Source organism: Solea solea, chromosome 19 (genome assembly GCF_958295425.1).
Source record: "Solea solea chromosome 19, fSolSol10.1, whole genome shotgun sequence".
Taxonomy (NCBI): Eukaryota; Metazoa; Chordata; class Actinopteri; order Pleuronectiformes; family Soleidae; genus Solea; species Solea solea.
This window is the reverse complement of record NC_081152.1, coordinates 14,492,172-14,507,222: the sequence shown is the minus strand read 5'-3', so window position 1 is coordinate 14,507,222 and position 15,051 is coordinate 14,492,172. Positions and strand designations below refer to the sequence as shown.

General features: G+C 41.7%; 1 protein-coding gene across 1 annotated transcript; it reads right to left on the bottom strand.

Moving 5' to 3' along the window:
* Positions 1-361: 361 nt before the first annotated feature.
* cercam (cerebral endothelial cell adhesion molecule) lies at positions 362-10,554 on the bottom strand. Its single transcript, XM_058618095.1, has 12 exons — positions 10,159-10,554; positions 8,732-8,842; positions 7,612-7,729; positions 7,353-7,487; positions 7,032-7,236; positions 6,835-6,954; positions 6,662-6,738; positions 6,452-6,558; positions 6,200-6,332; positions 5,177-5,304; positions 4,515-4,718; positions 362-1,820 (listed from the first exon to the last, which is right to left on the bottom strand). Exons 1-12 carry the CDS (start codon positions 10,359-10,361, stop codon positions 1,586-1,588), a joined length of 1,776 nt encoding a protein of 591 aa, XP_058474078.1. The 5' UTR covers positions 10,362-10,554; the 3' UTR covers positions 362-1,585.
* Between the last annotated feature and the right edge of the window lie 4,497 nt (positions 10,555-15,051).

Genomic DNA, 15,051 nt, shown 5'->3' with positions numbered 1-15,051 from the left:
GAGTGCTTGTATGCCTGCAGTCCTTGTGAAAAAGAATCACAGATGAGTGTGACTGTACAATATGATTCAAGAGATTTAACAATACAACATAAATACACAAAAAGAAAAAGAAATTTGGAAAAACTACAGGTGTTTTCAAAGAATACCACCGAGTGCAGGAAAAACAGTCTCTCCATATCACCCTGGTTCTCCCATGAAAAATGATATTCCACCCTCTTGTGGTGAATGTTGGTCCATGCAACACGGAGGAACAACTCCTCTGCCCTCAAATCATCAAAAATAATAAGAAGCAAAAAATTGTAAAACAAACATTCTGTTTTATAATATAATGTCATTCTCAGGGGCATTTAGAGATAGAAGCTTTGGGTCAAAAAGCCATTTCACTTTTATTGAATTGATGTTGCACATCATGTTTATGACTCGGTCTGTCGACCAGCACCAGGAGACAAATAAATTAAGACATGTGAAGTAATGAAGACACAACAGCAGAAAGGTCCATGAGAGACATCGGATAACCTTTGAGAGGAATTGGAAGACTAATAGATCTTAAAAGCCCTTTTAATTCAAATTCACATCATTTCATTTAGTAGAATCTGTTCTTTTATGAGAAATAATCGTGTATTAAGACCTGAAAATGTTACTTCTCATTGTTCCAACAACATGTACAGTTGAGACAACCTGAAACCACATCTAGGCATTTTGTTGACATAGTTTTAACACGTTATACTGAAAAATAGCAACCGATTGTGTGTATCCCTAATACGTGAATTTAATAACACCAATTTTCAAACTACATGGAGATCTGATCTGCAGCAAAATATGAAATCATAAAACCGGAGAGGAAATAGATCTGATGTTTCAGATCTATCAATAATAGCTTGATATTCTATAAAAACATTTTAGCAGAATGCAAACATTCAGTTTGATCGCTTCACATGTACATAGATATATAAAAAAACAAACGTCTTGCATATAGTCTTATATTATCCCTGTAAGCACGTCAACCTAAAGCCAAGGTAAATATAATAAAGGCTCACATTTAGCTTAGTATTAAACAGGAATGGGTAACAGACCGATTGAACAACAACAATAACAACAACAAATTAAAGCAATAACAGTCTCATACTTTTGTCCAGGAGTTGTGAACAGTGCAGCTACTGGATCCTAAATCAGTCTGTGATGAGCAGAAAAGTCTCTCTCTGGTTTCCTATAATAAAAAAAAAGCTCTGTAATTAACATCATAAACATGCAATCATCAGAGGAACACACGCCCTCTCAGGCATACATTCAAAAATGCTCTTGACATCAGTCGTATAAAAAAAAAAAAAAACTGTAAAAAGTGTAAACTCTTGGAATATTTAAGAAGAAGAATCTTGACTGTTCAAAGTAAACCTGCTGTGCAACTTCAAGCATCCGTCTGTGTCACAGCATACGTATAGTCCAGGTTAAAGGACACTGTCAGGTGTGTGGCATGGTGGAGACTCAGTACAAAATCTCAGTGCAGTTCCTCTTTCTCGGCGTCTGTCGCTCAGACCTCGTGAGCGTCTTGACCTGCAGGTTCCTCCACAGCTTTTCAAGCTCCACACTAAAGTTCGTCCCTGTAGGCCGACGACAGCATCTCCGGTGCTGGCGCGGACCCTTTCAAGGTCTTGTGGGAACCTCTCCAGTCGGTGCGCACGTTGTCGTCGTCCCACAGAGTGGACGTCTCGGTGTCGCTCACCCACTGGGCATCACCGGCGTAGTGACACGGCTGGACCAGGAGGGGGCTTGCACTGAAGGCTTGTAGGTTTCTGTTGGGGAAGTGGGACTTGTAGTCCTCACTGCAGAGAGAGAGAGAACCATGATGAGAGGTCACGTGGACTCATTTGTGACTTTAATGTCACTATGAAAGAAGCAACAGGAACAGCGCGCTAGTAAAGTGAGATGACTAAGGTTGGTGTTCACTTGTATGTGCTCTACTTTATCATCTGTTTTCCTCTAAAAAGGGAAAACCAGATGACATGGTTTGCTTTTGAAGAAGACTTCTTCAGTCGTTATAGTACAGTAGTAAATAGTACCAAAATGACTGGCCTCAACTGTTCGGTGCCCTACCCTTAGGATACCAGAGTAATGGTACGCTACGGTGTGGGTGGAGCTAGACCCACAACATGTCAGCTGATCGAGTGACCAAAAAGCGTCACTTCCTGTACCAAACCGAACCGTACTATGATGGAAACACGGCTATAGTATTTCTTGACAGAGCATGAATGAAGGCAACTTCAATCTGTGTGCAAGAGAAATAAAAGCTACATACTACAGCTTTAAAGGCATCTTTTACCTCCCCCCCCCCCCATGATTCAGTGTTAATCATTAATATCTGTTTTATTTGACGCTAATTTAAAAATCCATGCATTTAACAGAAGTGGAGTTTCAGCGACTCTTAACATGAGAGGCGACAGCAGGAGCCATGTGTGCTGTGGTTCTTGTGCATTCTTAGCAGACCAGTCAGGCATAGCAAATTAGAACCACAGAGGTGAGGGAGGGAGAAAGGAAGACAGAGAGACAGAGAGAGAGAGAGAGAGAGAGAGAGAGAGAGAGAGAGAGAGAGAGAATAGACATAGTGGGTTGGCTATCAGCCACTTTTCCACACACAAAGTGTGCAGACGCTGCCAAGCCTTCTGGTGTGCAGGCCCTTCAGCAATAAGGCCTATTTCATCTCCTACAGTCAGCACCTCAGATGCGTCTCATTTACTCTGCTCCATCATCACTAAGGGGATGATGAGAAAAGACTGAGAGTCTGATTAGTGCTAATGTCGGGGATATTAGGGTTACAAATGGGGACAGCAATGCATTACCATGCAGCTGTGAGATGAAGAAAAACAACAACAACAAAAAAACTGGGTTCAGGTGGTCATACGTTAGTACATACTGGCACGCTGCCTCGCAGTAGCATATTAGTGTTGCCTTCATAAGCACCTTGGCATTGTATATAGTGTTGTTGTCTCACTTTTCCATGTTTGCATGCATTTACATTCTCTTTCACCGCTAACATCACAGTGCAGCTGTGGCTGAACGGAACGTTGGGTCATTAACACATATACTCTGTGACCTGAAGAGGGCGCCAAATCATACGTAGGTAGGTAGGTAGGAAGGAAGGAAGGAAGGAAAGAAGGAAGGAAGGCATATGGCTTTATCTGGCAAACAAACTGAGGTAGGTATGTAGGAAGGAAGGAAGGAAAGAAGGAAGTAAGGAAGAAGGAAGGAAGGAAGGGAGGCAGGGAGGCAGGGAGGAAGGAAGGAAAGAAGGCACATGGCTTTATCTGGCAAACAAACTGAGGTAGGTATGTAAGAAGGAAGGAATGAAGGAAAGAAGGAAGGAAGGAAAGAAGGGATTGAGGGAGGAAGGAAAGAAGGCACATGGCTTTATCTGGCAAACAAACTGAGGTAGGTAGGTAGAAAGGAAGGAAGGAAGGAAAGAAGGAAGGAAGGAAGGGAAGAAGGGAGGGAGGGAGGAAGGGAGGAAGGAAAGAAGGCACATGGCTTTATCTGGCAAACAAACTGAGGTAGGTATGTAGGAAGGAAGGAAGGAAAGAAGGAAAGAAGGAAGGAAAGAAGGAAGGAAGGAAGGAAAGAAGGGAGGGAGGAAGGAAAGAAGGCACATGGCTTTATCTGGCAAACAAACTGAGGTAGGTATGTAGGAAGGAAGGAAGGAAGGAAGGAAGGAAGGAAGGACGGATGGAAGACATATGGCTTTATCTAGCAAACAAACTGATGGTAAAAAAAATTAGACAACACCCACAGAGAGCGATGCAGGCAACAAACCTGAATGTCCTGTGAAATAATTAAAAATTGTCAGTCTGAAACAAAGCATTTACACTTCACTTTTACCTCTAACGCCACAGTGCAGCTGTGGCTGAAGGGAATGTTGGGTCTGCAGGTATTTGGTCATGAACCAAAGTCATAAACAAATGATATTTTTGACCTGAAGGTGGCGCCAAATCAAATGTAAAGGGATGGTCAAAGACATCTGAATCCCATATGGCTTTATCTGGCAAACAAACAGACGCTAAAAGACTTAGACAATCACCCACAGAGAGCCATGCAGCCAACAAACCTGAATGTGAAAATAAAAGACTTTCCTGAAAGAATTTCTTTTAAAATGTTGTTTCCTTATTTATCTCTTGAAGCAAACCAACGCGAGACCAACAAGAATAGAGTTTACAGCCAAAACTGACCTTATTTAAAAAGAAGTGAAACCACAAACTTCATTATAGCTCCTAAATCTGTCGCTTCATAAAAACCCAGTTAAATATAAATATATAGGCAGCTATATGGAATGTTAGGAGCCATTCTGAGGACTTTTTATATATAACTGTGAGCAGAAAAGGGCTAAAGGACAAGGTTTTAACTTCACTGAATATAAATATGATTAATAACCTTATCATTTTACAAACTATCCACCAGACCAAAGATTTAAAGAGAGGGAAGTATGAGCTCATTTCTGCCAGTGGCTCCAGTGCTGCTGTCATACATACTTGGGATGTTTGTCATACATGATGGGGAGAAATTCATCGACCGGCAGCATCTTGGAAAGCGGTTCAGCGTTCAGCAGTTTCTGGGCTCCTTGTAGGGAGATGGCGTACGACAGAGTCCAGTAGGAGTAGTCGGCGTGCACCAAATTGTAAACCTTTTCCACTTCCCCCTCCTTTCCAGGATTCACCTGCTTCCTGCCAAAGTATCTGTAGCACCACAAAAACCACGATGAGACATAAAAGGGACAAGAAGAAGAAGAAATGAGGAGCACTGTCAGTCACTAACAACTAGGTTCTCCCATGTGTAATTGCTGCCAAATGTGCCGGAGAGGATGTTTATGCAGCATTTGTTCTGCACATGTTACACCATGTTCAGACTAGAGCCACAGACAACAGCAAAAGGCCACTTCTCATCCGTTTCTGAGAGAAACCGACACAGAAACACACATTTGAACAGGTATACGGACACAAGGTCTTCAAATCTACCAGGATTTATATAATGAATTGTTAAAATGTGGGTGGATAAACAATAAAAACTAAATATGTTACAGCTGCTTCTGCTTCTGCTCTGCATTTCTTCTGACTTGTCCAAAACACAGACTTCCTAATCCTTACATTTATTTGAACAATGGTTTAAAAAAAAAAAAAAAGCATTCACGTCTTACATGATGTCCCAGTCAAGGTCCACCTGCTCCACCTCCTCCATCAGCCTGAGGACTCGTCGTTTGAAGTTGGCCTGGAAACGGACATCGTCCTCAAAGATGAGCGCTTTGTCCATCTGCACGTCCACCATCTGAGGACAGCAGAGAAAATAAAAAAAAACATTCACATTGGTCAAAATGCAGAAGAACTTGAATTTGTTTCTTGGAAATCCACTCCTTTAAATTCTGTTTTAAATCATCTGTAACCATTAAAATGTTTCAATAAAATTAGAAGACATAAGACATCCATGAAATGTTTTGCAGAGGCTCAACCGAAAATCCTTAAATAAACACTTTAATGTTAATGTTATGTTTTGATTCCTCTCTGCAAATCTGTACAAATTTAAATGTTAATTTTTTTTTAGATCAAAAGCTATTTTGGTTGTATCTAAGGTATGAAATGATGCCATGAACCCGTTACCTTTACTGCATTTTAAGTGCATTGAAGTGTGTCCCGCTTGTATTTTCACACCAACCAAGACTTGTTTTACACATCGAAAAATAGTTCCCCTATGATGTTTCTATCTATAGAAAGTTTCAGATTTGATAAATAGGTTTTACATTCGGTTCCAGTCAAAAGTAATCTTACTAAATAGTAACCATAGCATGACATTTTCTGTTGTCCTATACCAGGGTTCTGCAAACCAAAATGAGCACCTCTTATTTAGAGATCAAGGCAATAAATAAAAGTGTTTTAATATTTCGTCAAATAACAACATGCGTCACGTCCTGCGTCCACATCAAAAGCGATGTTTAAAAAGTACACCTTTGAATCAAAGTGGGTCACGTTATTTTGGAAGGACACAAATCTACAAATTTCACAAGTGCAACAAACTTGAGTTATTATATCTATACAGTATATAAAACTTTATGTGTGACGTTATCTTCATTTTAATGGGTTCAAAGGGGTTTTGCGGCTCCAGGTTATTTTTATTTGGGTGCAGAGGGGGTCACAAAAGTGGCTCTTCTGATACGAGAGCTTCTCACCTCCTTCCAGACGAAGTAGTGGCTGAGGAAGCAGCCCACCTCTCCTTTGGTCAGGGTGCGTCCTGAGAACGGGTCGTAGTAGCCCGGCAGTAGGTCAACACCCAGGATCTTAATCTCGCTGCTGTTCAGTGCGCTGCATACACAAAACGTACAGGTATTACATTTTCATGATGAAAGAACAATGACATACAAATACACAGTATATTACACTTCTCCAATCTACATTGAAAAAAGTGTTCTCACTGCACTTACTTTCCATCGATAGCGTCCACCACCTTGACGTCAACCTCCAGCTCGTTCAGAGAGAACAGCATCCGGTCGCGGCGGTCAGTGCGGCGCCGCAGATTTATCAGAAAGATCTGAAACGAGGAGGAGGACATTTAATCAAACGTTGTAGCTGCATGTTGGTAACATCGGGGACCTTTAGAAACTAAATATCTTGATTCTGGTCGTCCAAATTACCTCATCGAAGCCCATGAGGTCTCTCTGTTTGGGGAACACGTGGACAAAACGAGACGGATGCATGGGAGGACCATCAACTGCGGGACAAAGAGGAGACACAAATGAACACATTTACTTCGCCCTATGTCTGTTCACCTGAACCAAAACACTCAAAAAGCACAGTCTCTTCTTACTCATGGACTCCAGGTGGATATGAACGAAGTTGAGGCGATCATCTTCCAAGGTCTGGAGAGGTTTGCTGGGGATGTTCAGGTATCCGTAGCGCTCCTTGTTACACAAGTACATCTGTATCTCTGAGTAGGGATTAAGATCACTCAATAGCTGCTCGAATACATGACACATTATCCTTTCTGTGCAGTGAAGTGCAAACCTGCAGCTCGACAGGAGAAGGCGAACACGATGATGTCGTCGTAAGGCCAGGAGTATTCTTCGTGAGGAGGGTAGAACGCCAGTTTCTTCATGCCCTCCTTCCTTAAATCCAGCAGCATGGTGGAGTGAACCATCGGCACCGGGTAGCAGCCCAGTCTGTGGCGGCGGCGGGTGGGGAAATACTCGGCTGTGCGACGGTAATATCCCTGCACGGACACACATAGATGCAGAGATAGAAAAGAAAATGCAGGTAAAAGCTTGAGAATCACTTTTATGTTGTGTTTTCAGTCAAACTTCAACAGACAACACGTTCGACATTCACCTGCGGAGTGATACCGCACCAGTAGTTGGAGTACGCTCCCTGAGAGTCCAACATGGGCGCGATGACAGACTTGTTCTCCGCGATCATCAGGTTGAGCGTCTCCGGGTTGGTGAGGATGTTGTCAGTGTCGGCGTACTGAAGACACAGAGACAGACACACACACACACACACACACGGGAGAGCAAAGGACAATAAGACAAAGGAATGAAGTGCGTCGTGAATCATGTACGGCTGAACCAAAAAAAAAAGACTTCTCTACCAGGATGTAGTCAGCCCAGCGTTTCTTGGCAAAGTTCAGCGCCGCCTGCTTCAGCTTCATCACGTGCTCGTACCTGGTGTTGGTCCAGTGCTTAGGACCCAGCTCTCCGGCGTAGGATCTTTAGACAGACGAACAAAAGAAATCCATATTTATATATCATCATGAAGTGATGTGTTTAAAGCAATACATTTGCTTTAAAGCAAGATTCAGCACAATAATAATAATAATAATAATAATAATAATAATAATAATAATGCTTTTTTTGTGCCATTTTCCCAGAAATGTGACTTCTAATTGTGTACACATTGAAAGATAAGTGTTTCTTTCCAAGCAGAATTGTGAAATTTACTCCAAAGAAACATATTCCATGGTCTACTTATTTCAAATGTATATCTTTATGGACCAGGAGTCTGACCTATATCACCCAGAACAGCCTGGAGAAAATGGATGAAAAAGTACATGCTTCAAACGTATTGAGAACAGACAGATGAATCGGGAGATAACCCTCATTTTTAACTTGATTTTAAAAGGCTTTTGTGCATTACAAAGTTAAGCACATCATTGCACAACAGCTAACAAATAAAATGTATTATAAAAATAATAAAAAAAGGTCAGTTCTTCAAGGGGCTAATGATTTTGACCCAAATCATGGAAGCATCCAAAAATAAAACTAGCATGTTTGACATTGGAAATACCCTAAAAACTGTATGAATAACTAACTGTGTATTATGTGTCGTTTCCACCGACGGCATCGTCAGCAGAGAGAATTGTCCACGCAGAGAAATGTGTATGAACACGCGGCGACGCGCCACGTCGTTACCTCATTATGCAAAGACGAAACGCAGTGATTCCACCGTGGCTGACGGAAGGACCCCAGAGCTGAACCTAATTCAAGGTTCACTCTGCTTATATAAAACATGCAGTAAAGACAGGACGAGGAACACCAATGCTTCAAGGATTAGCCAGGGCTTTTCCTTTATGTTATCACCATCCATACGACACTTGTGGGAACCTTTGATTATGTGTATTCGGCCAGAACATTTTTGGAGCAAAAAAAGAGCTTGAGTTATAAAAACCTTCAGTAAAACATTTAAAAAAATGGTATTAAAACTTGATTTACATGGGCTGCTCCATTGGCCTCCACTCCACATAATGGTAGTACTTCTGCATGACAGTGAGCCACTCTTTGAGCATGGCCGTGCTGTTGTCTGCGTTGTGATCCGTGGCAGCCCTGAAGAGATCGAAAGCAGATGGTAATAATAAACACACACGTCCAAAACGCATGAAAGTCAAACTGCTGCTCTGACGGAGGGAAGACGAACACCAGAGATTATTCTCCAACATATGCAACACTTTCCCCGCTGGTGAGAGAACTGTGGAGAGACATACGTGACTACATGATACAGAGGCAATTATCGGAGCTTTTCTATGGTAAAGAGTTCATAGAATATATGTGCATGACTGATATAAGGATTATAACAAACAGTAGACTATACAGTATCTATTTAAATAGTAAATGTTTACTGTGGTGGTCCCCCTGGTGCCCTAGTGGACAAAAATGCTGCCCTCTTGAGTTAACAGGACACACGATAACCTACCCTCAAAACATGAGGAAGTGCCCTAATTAAAAAAGTGGAGGGAGCGTCGTTCTAGTGGAGGAAAGTGATGCAGTGCTCTATAAGACGCCCTTGCAACTTTGTTTCCTATGGGTGTCCTTCCAGACCAAAAAAAGGTGTCGTTATGAAGTTCCCTACTGTCCCTACATGACAGTGTCCCAACGAGCGTCCTTAGAGGAAACGATATTCAGTGTTTTTCACAAGAAGCTGCCCAGTATGAGCGAAAGCGTACTTAAGCGCACTAGTGGCGTCTGCCCCACCGGTGCACAGCCGGTGCCCTTTTCTTTTTCGCCCCTGCCCTCACAAATGTCTGTGCACGCCACTGATCATCAACCTTAAATATTACATTGAAAAATCATCAGATTTTTAACGTGACCACATTATTATTCACCTCCGAGCAAAGTCACATGACCATCACAGCTGCTCAGCAGAGCCGCAGTGGTCCATATACACTCATATACACTGATATACACTCATATACACTGATATAGAGCCAGCATCTTCAAATAAATCAGACGTCACATTTGCATATAAGGACAGACACATTCAAAATGACCTGGAGTTGTTACTCCAGAGGTTTCCCTCTCTTTATCTTTAGTTTTGGACACTGTTAGGAAAGGCTGATATCAGTCAAAGCATTAATTCATGCAGTCCACAGAGGGGAAATGAACGTGTGTGTGGAGTGAAAGACAGCCTGTGGACTCACAGAGAGAAGACAGAAAGACGACGACGACGACGAGGAGGAGGGGGGGGACACAGGAGGAGGAAGAAGGAGGGAGAGCTGTTGCTTTCACAGACTCATTTAAATGCAATTGACCTTTTGAACGTTTGCAACAGTGGGATAAAAAGGAGGGAGAGCCCCGTCTGTTGAGTGTGTGTGTGTGTGTGTGTGTGCATGCAGGAGCAGGAGCAGCAGGAGGAGGAAACCCACCACACTGAGATGCGGTCTCTGGGGTAGTTGAGTTTCTCCAGTGCGCCGAGGTAGTACGGCAGGGAGTGCGCGGTGTTCCGGGCTATGATGGCGATAACCACGGTGGGAGGCTGCACTTTCGACTCCTCTGGATACTTTTCCTCCGAAAAGTAACAGTCGACCTGGAAGAGAGAGGCCGCGAAGAGCAGAGAGTGGAGCAACATGGTGACAGAGGGACAGACAGAGAGACAGAGACAGTGAGGGACAGTGGACAGGGTAACAGCTCAGCAGCAGCAGCTGTGTACGCGTCAGCAGTCCAAGAGAAGAAAAAAAGGGCTTTCCTAAAAGTTTCAACCCCCAAACACTGAGGTTCAGTTCCGACTTCCGCTTTCAGCTTATGACTCAAGGAAAAAAGGAAAAAAGGAAAAAAGAAAAAAAGGAAAAGGAAAAGGACAAAAAAACACAGTCTGGATCCAGAAATGAAGGCGTGATTTGGCCAAACTGTAGTTTTTCATAAGCATCTAAGTGACACACGAGAGACACTTCCTGAAGAGGAAAGTGACGTAGAACGTGGTCATCAAATCTCAAACAATTAAAAAAAAAAAAAAAAGATTATTCACAGAAAACTAAATGTTAAAGGAGGTCATCAGATCAAAAACTACACGTATCCATAATTCATATAATCACATACAGTTAGACATGAGTTAAAACAATAGAGACACTTCCTGAAGATGATCTCTTTGTTCCCCTTTATTACTATTCATTGAAAACAGATTAAATAAATCACATGATCACACATCACGGCCATGATCTTAGAAAATTACAGCAGAGAAAATGGAGGAAATTGTTATGTTTTATTCTTTATTAAAAAAAACAAAAAAAAACACTACTGTTATCCATATAAAATGTATTTATTCTTTAGTGGAAACAAAATATCATGGGCTTGTTTTTTGTCAACATATACATTATAGACAGTTCCAGTTTCACACATTAAGCATTATTTGATGATGATGATGATGATGAGGATTTATGTTGCATGTTGGGTAAATGTGGAGTCTGTGTTCATGTTGCATTGTGTGTGTGTAATCTCTGGTTTGTATCCTGGCATCAGTTTCAGAGGTTGACCAGCAGGGGGAGGGTTTGATCCAAGAGAAGGCCCGTGTGTGTGTGTGTGTGTGTGTGTAACATTCATACTTTGTGAGGACCACTATCCTATAATCCAAAAGAAGTGAGGACATATTTATGGGAATTAGGACAATTTGGGTTGGTCCTCATGTTCTGGTTATTAGGTACATTAGGTGCATAAAATTAGGTACATCTAGTTGTGATGGTTAAGGTTAAATGGCTGGAGAACCTATAATGTCTATGAATGTCCTCTCGAGAATGCTGTACGAGAACGTGAGTGTGTGTGTGTGTGTATAATTGTGATCACTACAAAACCATTATGGTCAAGGGCCTCAGACACACACACACACACACACACACTGGATAAATAAATGAGAATAAATTTGCCAGTAAAAACATTTTTTAAAAAATCTGTGTGTCATTATTTACAAGTAATATATATCTCTATTTTTTTTTTTTTTTTTTACATTTATATGCACTTCTATGTTTGTCTTAACAATTATTGATCCATTTAATGAGACGTTACAGATTATTTACGTTCCAGGAATAAAAAGTACATTTTGCCGATTGCATTTTTACACATTGACTGAAGGAGATCTTAATGCAAGACTTCATGTAATTCATTATTTACTGTGTTTTATTTTTGCTTCTCTTCCTTTGTTCACGCTGTGATGATGATGATATAAAGATGTATTAATATAAAGTGATGTTGAGGCGATGATGTGATGAGACACACAGGGTTTGATCATCGAGACAAACCTTGTTCATGACTTTTTTTGTTTTTGTTTGAATTCTTCACATTTATATGAGAGCAGATTCAAACCATGCCATGGACCAGAGAGTGGAGGATTGATCACTGAGTCAGTGGACCTTATTAACAGCACGGCAGAGTTCCTGCTAATTATGAGCTGATCACAAATAATTAAACACAACATGTAGTCCCGTAATTTTCCGCTCGCTCTCTGGTGTTATGAATTTAAAGCCTAATAATTCTGTAATGAGCCAAGGAAAATATAGATTGACTCCTAAATATGTAAAAAGGCTCAAATATGATTGGGATACTTGGGTATCAGAGAGGAAAAGATATATAGTATATAGATTATTCAATTATTAAATTAATAAATTATTTTCCTCTGCCATCTTCATTAATACTAATAGTGATGTTAATATTAACACCAGTTATTGTCACAGCTATTTTCTATCTGTATTTGTAAATGTTGATGTTTTGTGTGTCATCTCTGAGGCTCTTCCTGTGGTTTATCCCATCATTTCTTTCCCCCTGTACAAGGATTTCTGTGGAGTATTTTCTTCCAGGCAAATTGTGTCTATATAAATAAAAATGGACCTGACTTAACCTGGATAAGCAGTTATTGGTTAGAACCAACAAATGTGTCTTATTTGTCTGCCCTCATGAGGGCTTTTTCCTATTTCCTATGTCCCCCATTGTGTTTCCCAACAATGTGAATCAGAACAAGTGTTCACACGAGAGTTAGCTGCAGGCAGGCAGGCAGGCAGGCGGGCAGGCGGGCGACGACCACCTTGAACCTCCTCCATCATCCCCGGGGATCCTCAGGGCCTGGTTTGAGGATCTCCTTTAACAGCTGTTGTCAGATTTGTTTCAGAGGAAATAAGGAGACGTAAGATCTCAATCCATCCTCACACCCCGGCCAGTTTAAATAAGCCGTGACCAGTTTGTACAGAACACTGTCAGATAATGGTTTTTTTATAACATGACAGTGACACGTGTGTGTGTGTTAACATAATCCCACATCGGTTATCTAAATCTGTTAGATTAGACACAGAATCCTTAAACTGACAATCTATATTATAGTAATTATGTCATTTGCAGCGGTTCACCCGCATATTACACAGCCACAGATTACAGCTCGAGGGGAAAAAAGACAAAATATGGACTTTTAAATCATCCAAATCTGCTCAGATCTCAAGGGACAATTCAAGATCAGACTTTGACCGAGCAGTGGAGAACGACGAAGACATAAGACATGAGAGGAGGCATAAATGTGGGTGGGAAAAAATCAAAAACAAAGTGGTATATAGTGATTTCTTTTGGGCGGCTCTGGGAATAAACTAATAGGCTGTCGTTGCGGACAATAGCGACCTTGGGTTAAAAGCCTTATTTGTGTGGACAGGTCAGGCGGTTGAGGGTCAACTCTCTCCTATTCATGACACGCCGAGTGTCGGACAGACACACACACACACACACACATATGTGTGTGTATTTGTGACAGGGGCACTTTCCCAGCGTTTGTGGCCGCAGCAGATCTGGGAGAGTTCAACCTCGGGTGCACTAACTTTTCACAGTGAGGTCAAGGGTGGAGGTGGCGTTAGTGTGTGTGTGTGGGGGGTGTGTGAATGAGAGGAGACAGAGGGAGATCGAAGGAAGGAGAGAGAAAGGAGGGTGTTGGGGGGGAGACAAAAAGACAAAAAAAAAAAAATCTGCATTGTTTCAAACAGATTGCAAAGGACAGATTTAAAGAGTGGATGGACTGCAGTCAAAAGACCATCGTGTGTGTTTAACACGGCTTCACTTGACTCAGTTAAATACTTAGTTCAGCCATATTGACAAAAAACCAAAGCATTATCTCTCTTATGATCTACTAATATCACTTCATGCAAGTTTTGAGACATAAAAAACGACATTTCAGCCTCTTTGCAAATTACTGCAGGTTTTAGCTTGATGATGGAGGAGTCACATCACAGAAAAGTGAAGAAGAAGAAGAAGAAGAAAATGGATCTGGGAGAAGAATTGTAGGTTTTATGCTCGATAACACCCACAGACCTCAGTGTGATTTGTTCCCTGTGATAAAATGACCACTTTTTAAACTGTTGACAGCATGTTTTTGCTGATTTGTGGAAGGAAACATTAAGGTTTGACCTTATTTATTAAGTGCTCAAGTTGTACGTGGAGGCTCTCGAAGAACAGAGCAGGAACGCAAATACTTTAAAATTAGGTTTAAAAGCCTTCATTCCAACGTAGCTACTTATGCTGATGCTTTTTCATTTGATGCAATAAGTAAATACTTTCATTTAAAGTCCAGTGCATTTCAGTAGTAAAACACCTGGTAGTAGTAATAGCCTGGAAATGACAAGGAAAAAAGGTGTGTGTGACACAAGGGAGGACATAAATGTTGGGTAATTATGAATTTACAAAATAAAACACAAACCTACATGTAAGAAAGGATGAAAACAGCACGTCAATATGTTTCCTGGAATGTGGGTGAACTGACCCTCTACTTGAGTTGTTTGGGGGGGGGGTGTTATTAGGGGCCCACTACTCATTCATGTTCACACACAGTCAAACACACACAAACGCTCTCCTCCGGCCCCGTAAGGCAGTCACTATGCCGCCAATCTCTCTTTCATCTTTTCTTTGTCCGGTCCAGAAAGCTTAAGTTGGCATGAGAGAGAGAGAGAGAGAGAGTGAGAGTGAGAGGGGGAGAGAGAGAGGGAGAGAGAGAATGAGTGGCTGCAGGTTCGGACGCATTAATGTGTCACAGTGAAAGTGTTCCCTGTCTTTGTGTTTGTGTATCGGGTCCGTGGGCTGGTGGGCAGCACAGAGTCATGACATTCTCACAAGCTTCCGGGACCTTTATTGCCGTGGCAATAATCAATAGCGTTCCCACAGAGACGTCTTTTGGCTGGGAAGGGTCAATACCTGTCACTCAGGGTCTGAGCCGTGGCACAGACCCTCTTACTCAGCAGCTACAGCAGCAGAAGCAGCAGCTTCACTCTGTCGACTACACCCCACCACTGTCATCCCATAATGTG

Coding starts and splice junctions, on each gene's coding strand:
- cercam (XM_058618095.1), bottom strand. CDS start 10,361: ATGTTGCTCCACTCTCTGCTCTTCGCGGCCTCTCTCTTCCAGGTCGAC. Junction 7,730..8,731: donor AGGCCAATGGAGCAGCCCAT/GTAAATCAAGTT, acceptor GTCTGTCTAAAG/ATCCTACGCCGGAGAGCTGG. Junction 4,719..5,176: donor GACCTTGACTGGGACATCAT/GTAAGACGTGAA, acceptor GTGGTGCTACAG/ATACTTTGGCAGGAAGCAGG.